This window comes from Dryobates pubescens, chromosome 31 (assembly GCF_014839835.1).
Source record: "Dryobates pubescens isolate bDryPub1 chromosome 31, bDryPub1.pri, whole genome shotgun sequence".
Taxonomy (NCBI): domain Eukaryota; kingdom Metazoa; phylum Chordata; class Aves; order Piciformes; family Picidae; genus Dryobates; species Dryobates pubescens.
Genome location: NC_071642.1, coordinates 2,235,853 through 2,260,043, shown reverse-complemented (window position 1 = coordinate 2,260,043; position 24,191 = coordinate 2,235,853). Strand labels below are relative to the sequence as shown.

Genomic DNA, 24,191 nt, shown 5'->3' with positions numbered 1-24,191 from the left:
GCGGCAGCAGCGTGAGAAGGCTCCTGCCTGGGGGGACAGGCTGAGGCCAGGCACAGCTCAGGGCACTGATGGCACCGTGAGAAGCCTCCTGTTTGGGGGTGGCAGGCTGAGGCCAGGCACAGCTCAGGGCACCGATGGCACCGTGCTGCCAGATGCAGGCTTTACTCACTCAGGGACCCATCTGGCTCCTGATCCAGGATCCCAGCACCAGAGGCTGGTGGCATCCACCCAAGGCACACCCTGACAGCTTGAACTGGGGGGGGGGGGCAGAGGGTTTCTTTCTGATTTCTTTGATTTGGGGATATTTGGGGGTGGGGGCCAGCTAAAATGGGCTGTGGGGGTGGGGGCCGGGAGGGGACATGGGGGTAAAGCTTTAAAGCAGTGGCAGCAAAGCACCTTCACCCCACCACCCTGTGTGTCATCCCCCCTACCCCACCCTGGGGCACCCCTCTGGTATCACTTCTACCTTGGGCTGGGGAGGGAGTTGGGGGTCGGAGTTCTCTTGCTGATGTAGGGGTAGCTTGGGGGGGAGGGGGCAACTGAGGCAGGGAACTGTTGGGGGGGGGAGCCCCTTGTGCAAGGAGAAACTGAGGCAGGGGGATGAGGGCACAGTTGTGATGCCCCTGCAGGGCAAGGGCCCGGGGGGGAACACCCCTCGGCAGGAGGAAGCTGAAGTGGGGGGGCAAGAATGTGCTTGGAAGAAAATTGGGGTTGGGGTCCCCTGGGGCCGGCGGTGTGAGGCTGAGGCAGGGTTGGGGGGGGGGGCGGGGGCGAGGTCTGGGCCAGGAAATTGAGGCATGGGACAGGAGGATTCAGGGGGGTCGGTGCCAGCCCTACATGTAGCAGGGATGGGGGGAAACTGAGGCAGGGGCCGGGGGTCGGTCCCATCCCCTCCCTGTGCCGGGGAAGGCAGAGGGGGGCGATTTCTTTTTTTGGGGGGGAGGGGGGAGGGAACGAAGGCAGGCGGAGCCGGCTCCCTCCGCCTCTCCCCTCCTCTCCATGCCGGGGAGCTGGGGGGGAGCCCCAAGGCCGGGCCCGGCCGCCTCCCCGGGGCGGGGGCAGGGCAGCGGCGCGGGGGGCGCAGCAGCCACGGCTGCTCCAGCTCCGCCGTTACCGGAACGGCCCCGGTGCAGCCGCAGCCCCCGGGCGGGCCCGGCTCCGGTTCCAGCTCGAGCTCCGGTCGCTGCCCCCCCCCCTCCCCAAACACCGCCCGCGGCCCCGCCCCGCCCGGGCTCCGGTGCCCCGGCGCCTCCCGCCGCGGCGGCGCGGAGCGGAGCGGGGCCGGGCCGAGCTGTGCTGCCGGTGGGCGCAGGTGCGCGGTGCCCTGGAAACCCCCCCCCCCCAAATCTTTTCACTTCCATCCCCGGACACCCCCCCGGCCCCGCTACATCCTCACCCCGGGACAGCGAGGTAAGAGACAGCGCGGCCGGTGCCCCCCTCCCGCCCCCCCGGCGATGCGGTCCGGTCCCGTTTCTTCCCCATTCCGGTTTGTTCGATCCCCTCCCTACCGATTCCCCCCCTTTTGGAGAGGGGAGGTGTGAGGGAAATGGGGTGACACCCCCACTAAGCCTCCCTCCCCCCCACCGCCGCCGGCTGCTGCATTGGGAAGCGGCGCTTTTGTTAGCGGCTCTCCGGGCGGAGCGGGCGGAACCTTGAAGGGTCACGGGCTAGAGGGGCCCCCTCCCGCACCCCCCCATCCCTTGGCACCCCTCAGCACCCCGTGCCCCCCCTCTCTGCACCCTGCTGCCCCCCTGCACCGCGTTACCCACCCCCCCCCTTCCTCCCAGCACCTCCATCCTGCATCCCCATCCCCACCCCAGCAATCCTGGGGGGCTTCCCCAATCATCCCAATTGTTGCCCCCTCTCATCCTGAGGCCCCCTTCGGCTCCCTGGGCACCCGCCGCACCCCCAGCCCACCCCGGCGACCCTCATATCACATCCCCAAGCCCATCCCCGGCACCCTGGAGAACCTCCCCGCACCCTCATCCTGCACCTGCATGTCCCCCCCCCCCGCTACGCAGCACCCTGCTATGTGTCGTGTCCCCCCACCAGCACCCTGGTCCTCCCCAGTATCCTGCTCCCGCACCCCCAGCACCCCCCAGCACCCCCATCCCGCACCCCTCTACCCCAGCCCAGCACCCCGATCCTTTCCCCCGACCCTGCACCCTTGACTCCCGCCCCCCCCCCCCCAGCACCTCAGTCCCGCACCTGGCACCCCCAGCACCCAATCCCACCCCCCCATCCCCTCCCACGCCCCCATCCCACCCATCAACACCCTCTGCTTTCCCCCCCCCGCCTCACCCCCCCCTCCCGCGCCCCGGGACACGGTGATAGGCATGAGGTACCGAAGGGCCGGGCCCCCCCTCCCCCGAGCTGGGAGGATGGAGATTTTGGGCCGGGGGGGGAGCGACCCTGCTTCATCGGGCTCCGTATTGCCTCTGCTGCTTCTTTGGGAAGCTGCCAGGGCTTGTTGGGAATTTTTTTTTTTTGGGGGGGGGGGGGGGGAGGGAGTAAAATACCGGGGGGGCTGTTGTGTGTCCCCCCACCTCTTGGTCGAGGGGTTAGAGGAGCTGAAATGGGGGGACTTGGCCCCCGAAAGGACAGTGGGGAGCACCGAGGACTCACCTTTGGGGAGGGGGTGGAAATTGGTGATAGCTTCCCCCCAAGATAACCCCTCAGGTTTGACAGAGGGGCAGAGCCCCCACAAATTAGGGGGGTGCTTGGCTTCGTACGCTGGTGCTGTAACTTGGTGGCGACATGGGATGGGGGGGGAATGACATCTGACAGAAGTGGGGCACCCTCCATGAATTTTGGGGGGGGGGGGGGAGGCTGGCACGCAATTTCCCCCACCCCCGGTGTCAGGGCAGGGCCAGGGAGCCCCATGCAGGCAGCCTCTGTGGGGCCGGGGGAGGGCTCGTCCCTGTCCCCCCATTTTGGGGCTCAGCACCGTCGAACTGTCTGACGAACTGGGGGAAGGTAACCCTAAAATAACGTGGGGTGGGGGCTACTGTCGCCCTCGCCGTGGGGTGCCTTGGGCACCCCTGACTCCATCACCCCCACCCAACCCCTCCAGCGCTGACCTCCAGTGCTGCCACATAACCGAGAGAAGTTGGGGTGCTGCCCCCCCCCCCGAATCCCTTCCAGACACCCCCCCCCCTCCCCTTTTTAGCGGGAGGGAGTGGGGAGCCCTGTCCCTGTGTGGGGAGCCTCAGTGGGGGCAAAAGAGCTGGGGAGGGCAGAGGACTGTGCTGCTGGTTCGGGGTGACCTTGGGTGAGCTCTGCCTCAGTTTCCCCAAACGAGGCTGTGAGCCTGGGATGCGGAGGGGAGCCCCCCACACCCCCCCTGGTTTTAGGTGCTACACCCAACCCCTTCACCTGCCCTGGAGAGCAGGGGGGGAACCTGCTGTGTGTGACCCCCACCACCACCCTCAGCAGCACCCACCTCTGCTTGTCCCCAGAGCCTGGGAGAAGTGGGGACAATGGTGACACGTGTCGCACTGCTCTGTGCGCCCCCTGGTCTCTGCCCCCCAATCTCTTCGGGTCTTGGTTGGTCCCAGCGGGGCCACATCCTGCTCCGGGATGCACTGGGAGGGGTGTGGGGTGGCTGAGCCCTCCCTGTCCCGCTGAGCCCACCATGGGGAAGGGGCATATTGGCTTGGGGAGGGACCCTCCATGTGTCCCCCTTGCCAGTTTTTGTCACAATTTGGGGCCTGAGCTGGTGACACTAGAGGGCAGCTCCCCGCTCAGCACCCAGCCAGCTGGTGCAGGATCCAACCCTGGGTGCCAGGGCTCTGACAACACCATGCCCCCTTGTGTTGTCCCCCCACCCCCGCTCCCCAAAGCCATACTGGCAGGCGAATGTCCCCGCTGGGTGCCAGGGGCCGGATCCAGGTGGGTGCTGAGGTGCTGGGCGCAGGCAGCGATGCTGTGCCAGCCCCGCCGAGACGTCCCCGGGGTGACACGGGAATTGGGTCACCGCTGTCACCGGGGCACGTGGCTGCGGTGGGGAGGATTTGGGCATGGGAGGGGTGGCTGCAAATGGTCCCTGAGGGGGTTGCTCAGAGGGGGCTGGGGGGCAGCTCAGTGCTTCGATGTTTTCGCTGTGGGGGAGGCAGCTCCTTCTCCCCCCCCGTCCCCCCCCCCCCAGCACCTTCATCCCCCGGGGAGCTGCTTCCCGAAATATTTTCGCTGCCGTTTCCCATAAACAAAGAGAATTCACCAAATTCAGCTGCCGGCAGCGGCAGCTCCTGGTGACCACAGCAGGCCAGAGGTGGCCAGGCATGCTCCTGTCCACACGGACACGCGTGTTCATGCGTGTGCACACGCGTGGGCGTGCTGCTGCCCGCGGCAGAGCTACCTGGGGGGCTGTGGGGACCCTGCTGTTGTCCCTAAACCAAAAGGGGTTTGGTGGCTTCATCACCTACCGATCCTTCCCAGGATCCCAAAGTCGCCGGGCAGGGTGGTGACACCGGGCTGGGTGACACCGGGCTGGGTGACACCCGGCTGGCTGACACCGGGCTGGCTGACACCGGGCTGGCTGTCCCCATCTCCCTCAACCAACCAACGTCCCTCACACCTTGCGCCGCGATGCTTCGGCTCCCGCTTCAACCATTGCCTCCCCGGGAGTGCTCTTCTTTCCCCACCAGCCCTCCCGGAGCGGTGCCGGGGGGCCGGGGGGTGGGTTCGGCGCTTGGGTGCTGAGCGCGGTGGCCACGAGGCCCCTGCCCGCTTGTGCCCGGCGCTGGCGGCGTGTCCCTGCTGCAGTGCCGGATGCAGTCGGGATCCTGAGACAAGCCGGAATATTTTTAATTAAACCTGCCAGTTTGGATGCCATTTAATTCCTCGGTGGGCTGAGCCGCGCCGGCCTCCCGGTGCATCTCCCGCGCCGGGGCCGCTCCAGCCCCATCCCTTTCCCGGGGCTGCCTTCGGGGAGGGTTGGTTTTTTTTTTCAAGGTTTACATCCCCACCTCCCCCAACTAGAGGCAGCCCCCAGTGTTTTGGTTTGGTGTGGTGGGTGTTTCCCCCTCCTCCCCGCGCCGGCATCTCTGGCTGTGCTGGGCAAGCGGGTTGCCGGCAGGCTGGGTGGGATGGTTTCGCGGCGGTGCCGGTGCGGTGGCATTCGCGGCGTGCGTTCGGTGACATAAATAATAGTAAAGAAAACCAAGAGCAAGCCCGGCTCCATCTGGGCTCCGCTGCTGCGCCTGCTTAACCCCTTTGTGCCTGATCCATCACCACCAGCAGCACCCAGTTGCAGCCAGCATCACCCCATTACCGCCAGCAGCACCCTGTCACCGCCAGCAGCACCCAGTCACAAGCAGCATCACTCCGCCGCCACCAGCATCACCACCAGTATCACCCCCCTTCACCACCAGCATCACCAGCACCATGGGTGCTGCATCTCCGGTTGCTCTGGTCTCCTCCTCACCCCCAGGATCATGTGGGGGCAGCTCCCAGGGCGTGGGACCCCAAAGGATGCTGCCCTACACTCAGCAGCCCCCATCCCCACCACAGAGGGGACCTGGTGGCACTGGCTGAGGTACGGAGGGGGGAAGACAACTCCAGCTCATCCCTGGGGACCTTCAGGCTCTGTCCCCCGCAAGGGGTGACGAAGGTTTCCCTTGGTGGGGGTGGGAGGGAGAGGAAGAGCAATCGTCTGGCTCAGAGGAGCTCCCAGTGGGGCTGCCTGGTGCTAACAGGATTTTTTGCTGCCTATTTAATTACACTTTTGTCAAATTAACACACACCAAAAAAAAAACCGGGGTGGAAAAAAAGGATCCCTCTCGTCTCTCCCTGCGCCGCTTCCCGGCAGCCGGTTAATTAAAGAGCGGCTGCTGAAGCCGAGCGATCCCGGGAGGAGATCCCAAGGGAGCCCAACCGCAGGGCTTTTGGCAGTCACACCTCGCTTCCAGTTGCTCCCAGTTCAGCCCAGTTCGGCCGGCTGGTGGCGAGGCCGGCGGCGGCGGCGGCGGCAGCGGCGTGCCGATGCGCCGTGGCTAATCCCCGGCTTTTCCCGGTGTAATCCCAGCCGCCGGGATAATCCCATCAAACCCGCCGGCAACGCGGCCCAGCTCCGTGCCCGCTTCGGTGCCGGCTAGATTTTGGGACGGGTGGGACCCATGGTGGCCTTGGGGGAGCGGTGGCACATCCTCAATGGGGCGAGACACGGCTGTGGGTGCCCCATGGGGTCGCCAGGCATCGCGTGGGGAAACTGAGGCATGGAGCAGGGGACAGTCTGCGGCTTTGCAGCCACCCCCAGCCTAACATCCCAAGGACCTGGATGTGGGGGGTGGGATGGGGAGAGGCAGTGGTGGTAGCACCCATGAGGCTCCTCAGAGAGAGACTGGATCCAGCTCCAGTTTGGGTGCTGGGAACATCACTGCCTGCTCTTAGCAGCCCCGTCCATCATCTCCCGCGGGGGACGTCAGGATAAAGCACCGGGAGAGGAGGGAATGCTAAGGAGGTAACTTGGGAGGCTGGGAGCTGGGATCCATCCCTGTCCCACGCAGGGCCAGATCCTGCCCAGGGCAGCAGGTAGGGAATGGGAGCTGGGAATAAGCCTGACACTGGCTGCACCTCATCCCTCAGGTCACCGTTCCCAGCATGATCCCAGCGCTGGGAAGCTCTGGCCCTGCCCGGGGGGTGCTCAGCTCTGCCTCTGCTCCTCACATGTGCCACACTCCCACACGCAGCCCCCTGCACACGTGTGTGCACCTGCAGCCCTGTGCACAGGTGTGAGCACAGCTGTGTGTGCACAGCAGCCCCACGCACGTCCGTGCACAGCCTTCGCACACGTGTGGCACCTGCACACACGTGTGGCACCTGCACACACGTGACACCCTGTGCACAGACACCTGCGTGGGTGAGGTGCTCCTTGCACAGACACCTGCACGTGTGACACATGCAGACACTTGCACACACGTGATGCTCCTCACACAGACACCTGCACACGTGTGTGACACAGGCACAGGCACTTGCACACGTGTGACGCTCCTTGCACAGACACCTGCACACATGTGATCCCTGTGCACAGCTGCACACACGTGTGACATTCCTTGCACAGACACTTGCACACCTCTGACACCTGCACAGACACCTGTGCACTCATTGCACGTGCTGTACACACACATGCCAGACACATGTGCCAGCCAGCATGCACGTGGCACGTGGTGCCCACACACCTGCACACGTGTGACACCCCCTGTGCACTCCAACCCCTGCACACCCATGGCAGCTGGGGCACGTGTGACAGTTGGGGCACACGTGTGGCAGCTGGGGCACACACACCCCTGCACACACACACATGTGACACACACATGACACGTGCTGTGCACACACCTGCACACGTCCCGCACACACTCCCACCCACACAGACAGCATCCAGCACACGTGGCAGGGCCACCCAGGGGACAGGAACTTTTGCCACCCCTGTGGTGGTGGCAGTGGGTGGAGGAGAAGCCACTAGGAGGGCAGTGAGGGGGCACTGGACCTCGGTGAGGCACTGGGCAGGGAGGGGGCAGCACAGGACGCAGACCCATGAACAATAGCCCTTTGTTCTGTGCTGCCGCTGGCATCCTGCATCCCAACCTGCATCCCAGCCAGCAGCTCCCATCCCAGCCTGCATCCCAGCCAGCAGCTCCCATCCCAGCCTGCATCCCAGCATACATCCCAGCCAGCAGCCTGCACCCCAGCTTGCATCCCAGCCTGCATCCCATGTCCCATCCTGCATCCCGGCCTGCATCCCATGTCCCATCCTACATCCCAGCTCACATCCTGCATCCCGGCCTGCATCTCAACTTGCATCCTTCATCCCAGCCTGCATCCCAGCTCTCATCCTGCATCCCAGCCAGCAGCCCACATCCCATCCTGCATCCCTCATCCCCACCCACACCCCGGCTCGCATCCTGCACCCCCACCCCACGTGCTGCATCCCACCTCCCACTCCACGCCCTGCATCCTGCATCCCAGCCCTCAGCACTGCTGCAGAGCCTCCTCCTGCTGCTCTGGTGCCAGGCTGCTGGTGGCTCAGGGTGGTGAGTGGCTGGGTGCCACCTCCCATTGTTGCCTCCATGTGGCAGGTGCCACCACCACTGCCTTTGAGTTTGGTGTCTGCACAAGGACATCACAGTAGGATCACACTGGGGAGCCTTCAGCCCCACAGTGAGGATGAGGAGGCCACAGGGTGTGCTCCTGGAACCGACAGCCATGTCCCACCCTCTGTACTGGGAGCTGGCAGTGTCACCTGCCCACACCACTGTCCCCATCCCTTGGTGTCCACACCAGGCTGGTGGCTCAGGGCAAGGTCAGCAGAGTGGGTGCCACTGGCTGGAGTGGCATCTTGAGGGCCACCCTTGGCCCATCACCCTTGGGGACAGCGACACAGTGGTGACACTGTGGCGGCCCCAGGTGGGTGCAGCCTGACCAGGCAGAGCCTGAGTCTTGCTTGGCTCCACCGAAGTGTTTTGAAGCACAGAGATGGGAGCTGGAGTCACCAGAGCCTGGGCCTGGAGCAGCTCAGAGCTCCATTCTTCCCAGCCAGAGCGTGGCCGGGGTTGGGAGGAACCCAGCAGGGAGATGAAACCCCCCAGAACCCCCCAAAATTGAAGGATGAGGGGGGCTGAGCACCCCTCTCCCAACCCTCCTGGTACCTCCTCCAGCTCTGCTGCTTCTCCACAGCTGCTGGGATCTGGGGAGGGGTTGTTATTGTTGGGGGGGTTCCTTGGGATTTGGGGGGGGTGTTCTTGGGAATGGTGGTGTTTCCTTGGGAATGATGGTGTTTCCTTGGGATTGGGGGATGTTTCCTTGGGATTGGGGGGTGTTTCCTTGGGATTTGGGATGTTTCCTTGGGATTGGGGGGTGTTTCCTTGGGATTTGGGATGTTTCCTTGGGATTGGGGGATGTTTCCTTGGGATTGGGGGATGTTTCCTTGGGATTTGGGATGTTTTCTTGGGATCCAGGCTGTTTCCTTGGGATTGGGGGGGTGTTTCCTTGGGTTTCAGGATGTTTGCTTGGGATTTGGGGTGTTTTATTGGGGTTTCGAGGGTTTTGGGGCCACTTTGAGATCCTTTCCAGGTCACTGTGGGTGTGCCACCTCCTGCCCAGTTAATGATGGGGCTCCCAGCTTGTTATTATGGGGTTCTTGCTGGGAGTGGGGTGCAGACACGTGGTTGTTGCAGGGTTGTGGCCTGGGGCAGGGCCTGTGTGTGACTGGTTGTTACTGCAGGGTCTCCCACAGGAGACCTGTTGGCTGTTGTGGTTGAACTGGGAGCTGAAAGAGCCCTCTGCAAATTCCAGGACTGGGCACCCTAGGGCCAGGGATCACTGGGGAAAAGGGATCCCAAGAACAGGGTCTCCTGGGGGCAGTGATCCCTTGGGACAGGACACCTTGGGAAGAGGGGACCCTGAGGATGGGGCTTCTCAAGGTGGGGAGACCTTGGAGACATTGGCCTCATGAGGGCAGAGATCCCTTGGGATGGGGGCCATGGGCTCCACGAGGACTAGGATCCCATGGGACAGAGCACCTTGGGGTCAGGGGACCCTCCAGATGAGGCTTCTTGGGGGTGGGAGATCCTAGGGCTGAAGGCTGCATGGGGACAGGGCACCCTGGGGATGAGATTCCCTGGGGTTGGGAGATCCTGGGGATGGGGACTCCATGGGGACAGGGATCCCAGGGGATGGGACTTCCTGGGGATGGAGCTTCCTGGGGGTGGGAGACCCTGGGGACAGAGTTTGTAGTGACAGGGGCTCTGGGGACTGGGGACCCTGGGGACAGGGGCTCCATGGGGATGGGGCAGTTTGGGGACATAATTCCTCAGGGATGTGGGATCCCTGGGGATGGGACACCCTGGGGTAAGCAAGGGAGGTGAAGTCCAGGAGACCAGGAGGGCTTTGGGTGGGGGGTCCCAGGAGTGGTGGTCAAGCTCATGGGGGGAGCAGGTGGTTGCCTCCTCTCACACCGAGGGGAAACTGAGGCACAAGGCCAGAAGTGGTGACACAGAGTGGCCAAACCTGCTCCTGCTGGTGACACCTGCCTGCAGCCACCCACGGCTTGTGGCCACCCACCCTGGAGCCATGTGGGTGCCAAATCAGGGTGCCAAGGCGAGCCTGGGCAGCCTGAGGGGACCTGGTCAGGGTGTAGAGCTGCTGGGGTGGTGCAGGAGACCAGGAAGGACAAGGTGGGTGAGTGACTCGGGGGACAGGGGGGCAAGGGGGTGACATGGATGAGGACAGGAAGGACAAGGGAGAGTAAGTGCCCTTGGGGACAAGGAGAATGACAGTCCTGGGGAGGACAGGAGGGACAGGAGGGAACGTGTCCCTTGGTGGGAGAAGTGAGGATGAGAGCTTCTGGGGACAAGGGAGGGGACAGTCTCTGGGGGGACGTGAGGTGATGCTGCACATTCAAAGTGCCTTGAGGGGACCAACAGGACAGGAGGATCCACGTGCCCTGGCAGGGATGGGGGACAAGGGCTGTGGGTTGGGGGTGGCACAGGGCAGCCATAGGCCTGGGGACAGGGACTGTGAACTGGGGGGGTGAGGGAGCAGCACGGGGTGCCCCTTCCTGCCACCACCGCTGTCCCCTCCACGGGGTTTATCTGGGCGTGAATCATGACCCCTCCCCATCAGGGAATCTGCCTTCATACGCAAATGAGCATCTAATTAATATTCAAATCACCATGCGGCTCTGGCCGGCCACCAGCATCGCCCTGGCCTGGGGGAAGGGACATGCCGGGGACACCCAGCACCCGTGGATGTCACCCGGTGGGTGATGACAGCACCCAGCAGCTCGTGTCACCCCTGGGCACCCACCGCGGGTGACAAAGCCCCCAAAAAGTGACAAGGAGGGGACACAGGGAGGGGGGCACGGAGCCTGGGGAGGGGGTGCGGACCCTTTTGATGCCTGAGGTTGTCGGGGGGGGGGGTCCTGGGTCCCCACCTTAGAGGTCAGCGGCAGGGGAAGGGGGATGGGGGGGGTGTCGTGGGAGATGGGGAGGGGACAGGGACTGGGACAGGGACAGGGACGGGGGCTATAAACGGCAGCTGTAAACGGAGCCGGTAACCGGAGCAGGAGAGCCGGGGGGGGACATTTGAGCCACCGCCGGGGCCGCGGAAGCGCCAAGGTGGGTTCTGTGTGTGTGTCCCTGCCACGATGCTGGCCTCTTCTCCCTGTCACTCACGTGGGGACATGCAGGGGAGCCCCCATCCTCTTGACACCCCCTCCACAGCTCTCGGGGTGCTGCCTCTATGCAGACCCCCCCTCCCCGGGAGGTGCTGCTTGGCAGAGGTGGGGGACACACACATGGCAGGGGCCAGGGCCAGGGCCAGGCTGCGGTGCCAGGTGGCCGGGGTGACATTTGCTCCGTCCCCGCCGTGGGGACAGCTGCTTCCTGGCTCTGCCATCTGAACCGGCCCCGCAACGGAAACCCGGGGGGGTGCTGAGCCCCCTAGACCCGGCGGCAGCAGCAGCTGGGTTGGGATGGGGTGGGGGGGTGGGGGTGTCCCCATGGTCATTTTAGCCGGGGGGAGTAACGCCGGTGACCCCCAACCCCCTCTATGGCAATGGGGGTGTCCTACATGTGGCTGATGTCCTCTCAGTTCCTAGTGCTCCCCCTCATTTCCTAGTGTCCCCCCCTTATCGCCCAGTGTCTCCTCATTTCTCAGTGTCCCCCCCCCCCCCTTCCCAGTGTCGTCCCCACTTTCCCGGTGCCTTTCTGATGGGTTCATGGCTGGGATGGGGTCCGGGATCCCATGGGAAGGAGCCGGGATCAGCTCCCGGGGCGATGTCTGGGTGAGGATGGATAGGGTGGAGGGGACAGGACACACAGAGCTGTCTCTGTCCCCACCGCGTCTTGGGGGGAGGGGGCTCTCACCGGGCTCTCACCAGGTGGGCTCATGCTGGCTGTTCCCGGGGACACCGCGGTGCCACTCGGGGTGTCCCATGGGTGCCCTCCCTCCTCCCCGACTCCCGGGTCCCCGGCTGCGGTGACAGCTGCCGAGGGGGGGGTGGTGGCTCCGGTTACGATGACATCAGCCCTACCTTCCCACCTGGCGCGGGCTGGGGGCACGGACCCCCCTCCCTTGTGGGGGTCCCTGCTGGTGGTGGTGATGGGGGGAGTTATGTGACAGCTGAGCCGCTTTCGGGACTCCGGAGCCCCCAGCGCCGTCGGGGCGTCTTTGGAGGGGTCACACACACACACAAGACACCCGCCCCCACCAGCATGGGACCCAGACATCCAGGACCCCCACCCCGAGCGGTGGGGACAGCGGTGGCTGTGCCGTAGGGCCGGTGGCAGAGGCGAGCGGAGGAGCTCAGGTGGGCAGAGTGGGGTGCTGATGGGGGGGAGGGGGTGTCCATCCCCGTGGGAGGAAATCAGGGCAGAGTACAGCCCCCCACCCCCCCACCCCAGCAGGTCGGGTAGGGGGGGATGTCAGCCCCTTCTTTGGGGGTCACAGACGTGCCCCCGCACTGGGGACGGCTGCAGCCCCCATTTATGGCACGAGGGGGACAAACCTGGGGGGGACAAAACTGTGCTGGGGGTGGAGGAGATGATGTGGGGAGGTGGGGGAAGAACAGGGCGGGCAGCTGCGTACCCCTCCCCTCCCTAAAGCTTTGCGTGCAGTAGGTGAGGGCTGAGTGTGCTTTCAGCTGGGGAAACTGAGGCAGGGACAAGGAGGGAGCAAGGACGAGGGACCTTCAGCCACTCGGTGTTGCAGATGCCCCCCCCCCCCCCAGCCCACCCAGCACCTCCCCAGCACAGCCAGACCTTTCCCACCCACTGCCTCAGTTTCCCCAGAGCCACACTTGGGGACGTGCAGGGTGACCGTCCCCCTCTCCCCTGCCACCGCCGTGAATGGGTCCCTGTTTGTCACCAGTCTCCCCGCCGTGTATGTCCCCCCCTCCCCAGCCCCCTCCTCCCCTTCTCCCCCCCCCGCCCCCCGCTGCCTTTTCTTTCCCAGCACAATCAGCGGCATTTATGGTGCTGCAGGCTCCGGTTACACGGCTCCCCGCTCGCTGTCACCGCTCAGGCTGGGGGGGATGACAGCGACACCCGACCCCCTCCTGCTTGGGGTTACAGGCAGTGACACCAGCTCCCCCCACCCCAAATCCTCCCACCCCCTGGTGCCTGATGCAGGCTGAGCCCTTCCCTTGGGCTGCTCTTTGGGGTCCCCACCTCAAGGATGTTTAAACTGGGGGCGGGGGGGGGGGGGCGGTTAAGAATGCTACTGGTGTGGGAATGTCCACAGGATGGAGGCCATCCTGACCTGTCACCCGTGGGGCACTGCCACTGGGGACTCTGATGCTATGGGGATGAGGCTGGGTGTCCCCAGGGCCCATGACACCTTGGGGACAGAGTTGGGCATCCTGGGGGTTGTGACACTATGGGGTTGGGGTCTGTTGTCCCCAGGGGCTGTGGCACTGTGGGGATGAGGTGGGTGTCACTGGGGGCTGTGACACTGTGGCGAAGTTGCTGGATGTCCCTGGGGTGCATGACACCCTGGGGGCATCGTTAGGTGTCTCTAGGGGGTGTGGAACTGTAGGGATGGGGTCGGTTGTCCCCAGGGACTGTGACACTGTGGGGACAAGGTTGGATGTCCCTGGGGGCTGTGACTCTGTGGAGATGTTGCTGGGTGTCCCTGGGGTCCGTGCTGCTGTGGGGACTGGGTCAGTTCTCTCTTGGGGCTGTGTCACTGTGGGGACTGGGTCAGGTGTCCCTGGCGTCCATGAAACTATGGGGACAAGGTCAGATGTCCCCAGGGGCTGTGACACCAAGGTCAGGTCCTACCTGGACACTGTGACACACTGGGGTTGGGGTCGGATGCCCAAAGAGGCTGTGACTTTGTAGAGGTGACCAGGATGGGGACAGTGCCAGGTCGCAGGGGGGCCGGTGGCACCGCAGAGGGGACAGGATTGAGTGTCCCTGCTGGCACCGCCAGGCGCCGTGACCCTCAGCGCTGCACAATGTCACTCGTCCTTGCCGCCTGCAGGGGACGCGGTGGCAGGAGGGCGACGCTTCGATCGCAGCTGCTCCCTGCTCCCACGGGATTGAGAATCAATTAAATCCCTGCCTGGCTGCTAATTACCCCTGGCTGTCCCCACTGCCCCACGGGGACGGCTGGTGGCAGGACAGTGACAAGAGCCCGGCCCGGTGCAGGGACAGTGGTGGTGGCGACGGAGCTGGCTGGCATGTGGCACTTCGATGTGTCCCCAGGGATTTTCCAAGCCATCCTGGTGGCATTTTGGATGGGGGAAGAGCCTCGCTGGCTTCTCCCGGGTCCCCATGTCCCTGTACCCCCCTGTCCCTGTGTCCCTGTGTCCCCATATCGCTGTGTCCCCATATCCCCATGTCCCCCTAGTGACATGTCCCAGTGTCCCCATCTCCCCATATCCTTGTGTCCCAATGTCCCCTACCCCCACATCCCCATGTGCCCGTATCCCCATACGCTCGCGTCCCCGTGCCCCGAGTCCCTTTGTCCCCAGTCCTGCCGTGCCACCACGCTCCGGCTCCGCTCCCCCATGAGCTGGCGATGCTGAGCCGCCAGTAAAGCCCCACCCGGGGGCCAAAAAGCCCCAGCCTGGGCCCAGCCTCCCCGGTGCGGAGCGGCGCAGGCGCGGGGGCGGCTCGGCGGGGGCGTGGGGGCCGCTTTTCCCAGCATTTTTGACATTCCTCAGCCCGGGAAGGATTCGCTTCCCCTTCGCCCATCCCAGTCACATCCAGCACCGGCCCCTCCCCGCTGCCGCCGGCCCAGCGTCGGGACCCTGACCCCCCCACACCCACCCCGGACCCCCCCCCCGCGGTGATGGGTTTGGGGTGCGGGTGCTGGGATGGGTGGGACTCTGTGACACGCAATGGGGACGGAACCCAGCTGGCTGCTGTCCCCCCCCACGCACCCACCCACCCCTCCCCGTGCTTGCAGGTGCGGTGGGTGCCCACCCGCGTCGGGGGACACCATGGGGACACCCCCTCGTGTCCCCCTCGTCCTGCTGCTCCTGCTGGTGGCGGAGAGGACAGCCCGGGGCACGTTCCCCGAGGAGCCCGGACCCATCGCCGTGGCCCCCGAGGACTGTGAGTCCCAGCCGGGGCTGTGGGGTGGGGGTCAGGGTGCTGCATGGGTGTGCGAGGAGGGCAGGGACTTGGCTCGGCGTGGGGAGGGGATGGGGTTTCGGGGTGCTTTGGGGTGAAGGCAGGAGGGGAGCACCCATGAGAAGGGGTTCTGGGGTGAAGGCAGGAGGGAGACACTCGTGGGAAAGAGTTTTAGGGTGCTCTGGGGTGAGGGAAGAAAGGGGGCATCCATGGGAAGGGGTTTGGGGATGAAGGCAGGAAGGGGCACCCATAGGAGCCAGTTTTAGGGTGTTCTGGGGTGAAGCTATGAGAGGGGCACCCATGGGCAGCAGTTTGGGGGTGAAGGCACAGGGGGCACCCATAGGAGCCAGTTTTAGGGTGGTTTGGGATGCAGTTACGGGGGGGGCACCCATGGGAAGGGGTTTGGGGGTGAAGGAAGGAGGGGCACCCACGGGCAGGGCTGGGTGGGGGTGGTGCTGGCCTCGGCTGGCTGTGGGTGTGAGTGGGGGTGCCCTGGCAGTGTGTGACCCCCCGGGGGGGTGTCCCCAGACGTCAAGCACTACTCTGTCTTCGTGGGGCACGGCACGAGCCGGCCGGCCGGCCCCGAGGCGGGGGGCACCCAGCGCCTCAACATCCAGCGCATCCTCAAGGTCAACAGGACCCTCTTCATCGGGGACAGGTCTGAACTCTGGCACCCCAAAAACCTCCCCTCTGTGTGGCTGGGCACTTGACACACACCCCCCCCCTTTGCTGGGGCTGGGCCCCATTCCCCACGCTGGGTCACCCCAAAAAGGTTCCATGGGAGTGGCCCTGCTGGCGCCGTTCCTGTGCTGGTGATGCTGATCACCCACCACAGCACCCCAAACCTTCCCAGTGCAGGGTGGGTCCCATCCCCCACCCCAACATGCCTCTGTGTTGGGCATATCTTGAGGTACCCCAGAGGGTAGTGACACTTGTGTCCCCCTCCCCAGGGACAACGTCTACCGGGTCAGCCTGGAGCCCACCGGCGCTGGGGAGATGCGGTACCACCGGGTAAGAGCTGGGGGTGCTGGGGGAGGGGAGAGGGGGGACACACACTGGAAGTAGGGAAGGTGTCTGCTGGCTTGTCCCCCAGCCCCACACTGGGTTTTGTGTCCCCCCCAGAAGCTGACTTGGCGTTCAAACCAGCACGACATCAGCATCTGCCGGATGAAGGGCAAGCATGAGGTACAGGGCTGGGGGGGCTGCATCCTCTGAGACCCCCTCAGCGGGCACCGAGCACCCTCTGAACCCCACATCACATTGAGAAAGCCACCCTGTGTCCCCCCCATCGTGTCCCACTCTGGCCCCCCCGCCCTGCTCCCTGCCATGTGTCTCTGTGATTTATTGGCCTCTTGGCTAATTGGGTTTGTAATTAATTATTTGGAGCCTGTGGATCAGAGCAGCATCTGCCAGGAAGCTGATTTCCAGGGCACCTAAATGCCAATCTGGGGTGAAAACAGCCCCCCCCCACCCCCCCCCAAGCTAACCCTTTGCAGTAATGGGGGCACCCAAGGGTAGGGGGCACGCAGGGTGCTGAGGGCTGACAGTTCCCTCTCCTGTCACAGGCAGAGTGCAGGAACTTCATCAAGGTGCTGCTGGTGAGGAACCAGAGCCTGCTCTTCGTCTGTGGCACCAACGCCTTCAACCCTGTCTGTGCCAACTACAGCGTGAGTCACCCACCCCCCACGGCACGGGGACACCCCCCTGTCACCACCCCACCTGCATCCTCGGGGCACAGCCTGAGGCTCCATCTTCACCCTCTCCAGATGGACACCCTGGAGCCCGTCGGGGACAACATCAGCGGCATGGCCAGGTGCCCCTACGACCCCAAGCATGCCAACGTGGCCCTCTTCACAGGTCAGTGCTGGCGCTGCTGGGGCCGTGCTGGGCCCTCTGCCCGCTGTCCCCAGCCCCACAGCCAGGTGCCATCCCTCTCCTGCCCAGGGGGGATGCTCTTCACCGCCACGGTGACCGACTTCCTGGCCATCGACGCCGTCATCTACCGCAGCCTCGGCGACAGCCCCACCCTGCGCACCGTCAAACACGACTCCAAATGGTTCAAAGGTAGCTGCCTCCCCCCAGGGGGGTGCCCACCACGTGCCATGCTGGGACGTGGCACGCATCCCCTTCCACCTGGGCCGCCCCTGACCCTGCCACCGTCCCCTCAGAGCCCTACTTCGTGCACGCCGTGGAGTGGGGCAGCCACGTCTACTTCTTCTTCCGGGAGATCGCCATGGAGTTCAACTACCTGGAGAAGGTGAGGGGCACAGGGGCACAGGATGCTGGGGGTTGGAAGGGACCTCCACAGATCATCCAGTCCAACCCCTCTGCCAGAGCAGAATCCAGCACAGGTCGCACAGGAACACATCCAGAGGGGTCTTGAAAGTCTCCAGAGGAGGAGACTCCACAACCTCTCTGGGCAGCCTGCTCCAGGCCTCCAGCAGCATCACACCAAATTTCTCCTCCTGTTCAGGTGGAGCCTCCTGTGCTGGAGTTTATATCCACTGGCCCTTGTCCTACCACAGGGTGCAACTGAGCAGAGCCTGTCCCTGTCCCCTCCCCCCTGACCCCCAGCCCTCAGATAGTTATAAACATTTATTAACTCCTCTCTCAGCCTTCTCCTCTCCAGACTGACCACCCCCAGGTCATAAGATCATCATCACAGGATCAGAGGATGTTAGGGGTTGGAAGGGACCTCCAGAGATCATCCAGCCCAACCCCCCCTGCCAGAGCAGGACCATAGACTCCAGCTCAGATCACACAGGAACACATCCAGAGGGGTCTGGAAAGCCTCCTGGGAAGATCCCTCAGCCTCTTCTCCCAGGGCAGTGTTCCTGTCACCCCCACAGCAGCTCAAGCAGCCAGGGAGGGGACAGGGAGGTGAGGGGGTGGTCATCAGCTTTGGGTAGCAGGTTCTGAGGGGTGTGCACCCCGCAGGTGGTGGTGTCCCGGGTGGCACGGGTGTGCAAGAACGACATGGGGGGCTCGCAGCGGGTGCTGGAGAAGCAGTGGACCTCCTTCCTGAAGGCTCGGCTCAACTGCTCCGTGCCTGGGGACTCCCACTTCTACTTCAACGTCATCCAGGCTGTGACAGACATCCTGGAGCTGGATGGCCGCCCCGTGGTGCTGGCTGTCTTCTCCACCCCTGCCAACAGGTTGGACCTCCTCGTGCCCCACCCCCAGGGCTGGGCTGGGATCCTTCTAGGGAGCCTAGTAGGGACAGGAGGGATGGGTCAGAGGTGTTCACCTCAATGCCAATGCCCCCCCCCCGGCTCTCCCACCAGCATCCCTGGCTCTGCTGTCTGTGCCTTCGACATGACCCAAGTGGCTGCTGTCTTCGAGGGACGTTTTCGGGAGCAGAAGTCACCGGAGTCCATCTGGACGCCTGTGCCAGAGGACATGGTGCCAAAGCCCCGGTGAGCCACGGGCCGTGGGCACGGGGGCCAGGCCAGGCCGGGGCTGGCAAGAAGGGGCATGGAGACTGGGATGGGGACAGGGATGGCCAGGACTGGCACCAGCAGTAAGGGGCATGGGGGTGGCTTGGAGGTGGGGACAGTGGCAGGAGTGATCGGGGCTGGTAGGTGCAGGGAGGATGATGAAGATGGGGATGATGATGGGGAGAGGGATGGGAGCAGGCATGGGGTTGACAAGGGCTGGAACTAACAGGAACAGTGGTGGGAACGGGGACAGGGATGATGATGTGGACAAAGCTGGGGACAGGGATGAGGATAGGAGTGATCAGAGATTGCAGATGCAGGGAGGATGATGAGGGTGGGGACAGGGAGGATGGGAACAAGGCTGGAGACAGGGATGAGTCTGGCAAGGGCTTGTACTGGCAGGGGAAACAGTGGGGAGGGGGAAAGGAACAGAGAGGGAGACAGAGCCAGTCAGGGCTGGCACCTGAAAGGGTGGTGAGGATGGGGAGAGGGATGACGATGGGGACAGAGTCAGGGCTGGGGACAGGGCTGGTACCTGCAGGGCTGGGGACAAGAACAAGGCCAGGCAGGTCCAGCAGGAGCTGGTGTGGGAGCAGGCAGGGCTGGGGACGGGAGCAGCGTGGCCGCGGGGGTGCTGAGCCGTGCGGTGGGCGCAGGCCCGGGTGCTGTGCGTCCCCCGGGATGCGCTACAACTCCTCCAGCACCTTCCCCGACGAGATCCTCAACTTCGTCAAGACTCACCCGCTGATGGACGAGGCGGTGCCCGCGCTGGGCAACGCCCCCTGGATCCTCCGCACCATGAGCCGGTGGGTGCCAGGGCAGCGTCCGGCCCAGCGAGGGGCCGCGGGTGGGGGCTGGCGGGCGCTGGTGGGTGCTGGTGGGTGTTGGTGAGTGCTGGTGAATACTGGTGGGTGCTGGTGGGTGTTGGTGAGTGCTGGTGGGTGCTGGTGGGTGCTGGTGGGTGTTGGTGAATACTGGTGGGTGCTGGTGGGTGCTGGTGGGTGTTGGTGGGTGCTGGTGGGTGCTGGTGGGTGTTGGTGGGTGTTGGTGAGTGCTGGTGGGTGCTGGTGGGTGTTGGTGGGGGGCTGGTTGGTGCTGGTGGGTGTTGGTGGTGCTGGTGGGTGTTGGTGAGTACTGGTGGGTGCTGGTGGGTGTTGGTGGGTGCTGGTGGGTGTTGGTGGGTGCTGGTGGGTGCTGGTGGGTGTTGGTGGGGGGCTGGTTGGTGCTGGTGGGTGTTGGTGGTGCTGGTGGGTGTTGGTGAGTACTGGTGGGTGCTGGTGGGTGTTGGTGGGTGCTGGTGGGGGGCTGGTTGGTGCTGGTAAGTGTTGATGGGTGCTGGTGGGTACTGGCTGGCACTGGTAGGGGCCGGCTGGCGCTGGTGGGGGCTGGCTGGAGTCTTCTCACGCTGCCCCTGCACGTGCACAGCAGCGCTGGGAGAGCACCAGGAGACCTGATAAATCTCATCAACTTTGCAGTGGAGATTGTCTCGGCCTAATTAAATCTGCCTTAATTGCTGCTTGATGGGGAATTAATCAAGCGGCGCTCTCAGGCCGCAGCCTCCCGCCGGCAGGGCAGGGGACAGGGACACGAAGGGCTGGGGACAGGGACATGAGGCTAGGGCTAGGGACACAAAGGGCTGGGGACAGGGCCGTGGGGATTAGGGCAGGGACGTGGGGCTGGAGACACAGGGCTGGGTCTGTGGTTGTGGGGATGCATCGTGGCTGGGACCTGGAGTGGTTTCCTTTCAGGATCCGCTGGGGTCCCTTCTGCTCTGGGCCAGCTGCAGCCTGGTCACCCCCAGGGGGCATCCCCACCCTGCCTCAGTTTCCCCTTTCCCAGGGATCTGTTCACCTCAACTCCTGCTCTGTTCACCCTGCGCAGGTACCAGCTCCGCAAGATCGTGGTGGACAACGCAGCAGGGCCGTGGGGCAACCACACTGTGGTCTTCCTGGGCTCCAGCACGGGCACCGTCCTCAAGTTCCTCATCCAGCCCAACGCCAGCACCAGCCCCTCACCCACCACCCCTGGCAGCCAGAGTGTCTTCCTGGAGGAGTTTGAGACCTACCACCCTGGGAGGTGGGTGTTGGGGTGCTGGGTGGGAAGAGAGGAGTGAGTGACTGGGTGGGTGTGTAGGAGGGGGTCCAGATGTGTGGATGGATGGATGGATGGATGGATGGATGGATGGATGGATGGATGGATGGATGGGTGGGTGGATGGAGGAAGGGAGGGAGGCAGGGAGGGAGGGATGGAAGAAAGGATGGAGGGAGGGAGAGAGAGATGGGTGGATGGGACAGGTGGGTCAGTAAGGTGGGTGGGTGAATGGGGTGGGGGGAATGAACGAGATACTCTCCTCTGGACCATCCTGTGCTGGAGCCAGCTCCACGGTGGGCATGGACCAGGCACAGACCAGGGCTGTGCCCATGCTGAGCTCTGTGCCCTGTCCCCAGGTGTGGCCGGGACACCGAGGATGAGCGGCGGCTGCTGGGGCTGGAGCTGGACAAGGCAGCAGGGTCCCTGCTGCTGGCCTTCCCCCCCTGCGTGGCCAGGGTGCCAGTGGCTCGCTGCCAGCAGCACTCAGGCTGCATGAAGTGAGTGTGAGGGGCTGGGGCCCCCTGGCGTGGGCAGGGCTTACCTAGGTGGGGGGCTGTGAGGAGCAAGGTGGTTACCTCCACACCCCAGGAATCTGCCCTCTGCTGGGATCTGACTGGGAAGGGCTCAGTTGGGAGCATGACCAGGGGAAACTGAGGCACGGCATGGTGTGGGGCTGGGGTCCTTTGTGGGGCCCAGGGGTTGTCCCTGCCACGTTGGGGTTGATCCTGACATCTTTCCCGGGCAGGAATTGCCTTGGGAGCCGGGATCCCTACTGTGGATGGACGCCTGAGGGCTCCTGCATCTTCCTGGAGCCCAGCCCCAGGTAACGCTGCCAGACTGGGGAGGGAGGGGACACTGGGGCACATTGCAGAGGGGACAGCAGAGTCTCCAGGGGGCTTCAGAGACACCCTGCAACTCCCACTGTGACCTGCTGAGCCCCAGCAAACTCGTCACTTGCTGAAGCAAGCTGGGAGCCCTCTACCAGGCTGACTCAATTTGCACCCCCCCCAGGGTGGCCTTCGAGCAGGACATCACTGGCAGCAGCACATCACACCTGGGAGAGTGTGAGGGTGAGTGTGGGGCAGGAATGGGGCTCGGGGGACATAGTGGTCCGTCTGTCCATCCATCCACATATCCTTCCTTCCATCCCTCCCTCCCTCCCTCCACCCATCCATCCCCCCACATGTTGAGACCTTGAGCAACCTGCTCCAGCAGGAGGAGTCCCTGCCCAGGGCCATGAGCTTGCACCTGGACGATCCCCAAGGTCCCTTCCAACCCCAAACCATTCTACGGATCTATGAATCTGTGGTGGCACTGCCAGGCTGGTGACACGTGTGTCTGTCTGTGTCTCTGTGTCTGTGTGTCCCTGTGTCTCTGTGTGTGTGCGCCACCACCCCCCAGGGCTGGTGACGGAGAGCTTCGTGGACGAGCCGGACGGGCTGGTGTCGGTGAACCTCTTGGTGATCTCCTCGGTCGCCGCCTTCGTCATCGGCGCTGTCATCTCCGGCTTCAGCGTCTGCTGGTTCGTCGGCCACCGGGACCGCAAGGAGCTGGCCCGGCGCAAGGACAAGGAGACCATCCTGGCACACAGCGAGTCGGTGGTGAGCGTCAGCCGGCTGGGCGAGCGGCGGGCACGGGGCGGGCAGCCTGGCGCCCTGCTGGCCCCGCTCATGCCCAACGGCTGGCCCAAGGAGCTGGCCAAGGTCACTCAGCACGACCTGGACTCGGGGGTCCTGCCCACGCCGGAGCAGACCCCGCTGCAGCAGAAACGTTGCCCCGGAGCCCTCCAAAACTGCACCTGGGAGCAGAGTCACAACATCATCAACGCGGCGCTGCGGGACCCCGGCGGATCCGGCACCACCGGCGGCGGCGCCGGAAGGCTGCGCTCGGGCTCCGGCCGCTCGGCCCGCGGCATCCCCCTCTCCTGCCACGCCATCCTGGTGGACCAGGAGCTGGAGGCTGAACTCAGCGACTCCTCGGGCGATGGACATTGGGGTCGAGACCCCCAGGAGGGTCCCCGCACCCGGCAGCACCCTCCTGCCGGTGCCCGCCGCCCGCCCCGCAACTCTTACGGCGACTTCTCCGGCACGCCGCACCCCAGCCCCGACCGCCGGCGGGTGGTGTCGGCCCCCGGTGGGGAGGGGGGAGACTTTACCGAGGGGCCGCCCTGGCACCCCGAGCAGCTGAACTTCAATGCCAACAACGGCACGGGCCGCCCCGGTGCCCACCTCAAGAGGAACCACACGTTCAACAGCGGCGAGGCGTCGGCGGGGGGGTACGGGCGGCACGGAATGGCACAGCGGGCGGCCAGCGCCGGGCACCAGCGGGCGCTGACGGACCTGCACCACCTCCTGCGCTACGGCGTGGAGCGGACTCCCTCGGGAAAATAGGGTCCCACCGACTGCGTGCCCCCCCCCGAAAAGACACCTCCCAGGACACTGATGGGGTCCCCCAGCTCCCCCGGGGACAAAGAGAAGTGGCCGGGCAGGAGCTGCGGGTATGGGGTGAGGTGCTGTAGGGGTGGGTGGGGGGACAGGAACCCCCTGGGTGCCCCCAAATAGGGTTTGGGGGTGTCCCTAGCTGGTGTGGGGCAGTGCCCCACGTTCTGGCTGCTTTACCCAGGCAGGAGGGGGTCCACCCTGTCCCCTCTTCAGGTTGGCCCCAGGGACCACAGCACCCTGGGAAGGGGGATCCCTGGGGGGCAGCAGGATGGATGCCCAGCCATGGGCCTAACTGAGGCAGAGCAGGGCTGTGCCCCTCACCCTGCAGCCCCTTGTGGGGGGGTGGGTGGGGAGCTTGTGGGTGCTGCCAGCACCTCGGGGACACCTGGCCAGGGGGGGTGCCACCAGGATGCGTTGGTTGTGATGATTGGACATGGTGAATATTTAGGGTACGGGGGGCTGGAGGGGCCCCAAGTGTGTGTTACCCCTGCCCAGTGCAAGCTTGTGGAGGGTGGGGAGGGGCTCATGCACCCCTCCCTGGCACCCCCCTCTCGGAAAGCACAGCCCGGGAAAGGGGGGTGGGGGCACCACTGGGGCTGGGGGTCCCCACTGGACCCACTCTCTGCTGGCAAAGGGTGCCCTTTCGGTGCCACCTCTGCCTGGCTCCGGGGTGGCCTGGGGTGGCAGGGGAGGGTGGGGGGGTGGCAGGCTGTAAATAGGGTGGGGGGCACAGTGAGTGCCCCTCCCCCAACGTGGCCATGCATGCGGCCGCCCGCGGTCTGTACCCCGCGGCCCCAATAAACACCCAGTTACCGGAGGCGAGTCCCCAGCTGCCACCTTGGCGCTTTGTTAACCACCTCACCCCCACCCTGAGACCCCCTTTGCACCCCACCCCCCCTGCTCCCACTTACACCCCCCCTGCTCCCACCCATCCATCCCCACACCCACACCTCTGGTCATACCCTCCCAGTGCCCCCACCCAGCCATACTCACACCCCCACCATGCCCCCCCGTCCCAGTGCCCCCAACCTGTGCCAACTCCCCCCTACCCCAGGGCCTCTTCCAACCCCTTCTCCCATGCAGTGAGTTCCTTCATGCTCAGCCTGCAGCAACCAGCGGTCACCACTCATCGTGCCACCATGGCA

General features: G+C 64.8%; 1 protein-coding gene across 3 annotated transcripts; it reads left to right on the top strand.

The window, feature by feature from the left end:
• The first annotated feature begins 954 nt into the window (after window positions 1-954).
• On the top strand, window positions 955-23,721 carry SEMA6B (semaphorin 6B). Of its 3 annotated transcripts, none has more exons than XM_054175400.1 (17): window positions 955-1,410; window positions 14,911-15,059; window positions 15,606-15,735; window positions 16,028-16,088; window positions 16,200-16,262; window positions 16,643-16,744; window positions 16,844-16,934; window positions 17,022-17,141; window positions 17,246-17,334; window positions 18,015-18,232; window positions 18,362-18,493; window positions 19,171-19,320; window positions 20,396-20,590; window positions 20,962-21,102; window positions 21,351-21,428; window positions 21,617-21,675; window positions 22,007-23,721. In XM_054175400.1, the coding sequence occupies exons 2-17, from the start codon at window positions 14,945-14,947 to the stop codon at window positions 22,993-22,995; spliced, it is 2,733 nt and encodes a 910-aa protein (XP_054031375.1). In that variant the 5' UTR covers window positions 955-1,410; window positions 14,911-14,944; the 3' UTR covers window positions 22,996-23,721. The 3 variants fall into 3 exon arrangements, with proteins under 3 accessions (XP_054031375.1, XP_054031377.1, XP_054031376.1); XM_054175402.1 differs by lacking the exon at window positions 955-1,410 and adding an exon at window positions 11,078-11,114; XM_054175401.1 differs by lacking the exon at window positions 955-1,410 and adding an exon at window positions 11,898-12,307.
• Window positions 23,722-24,191: the final 470 nt, after the last annotated feature.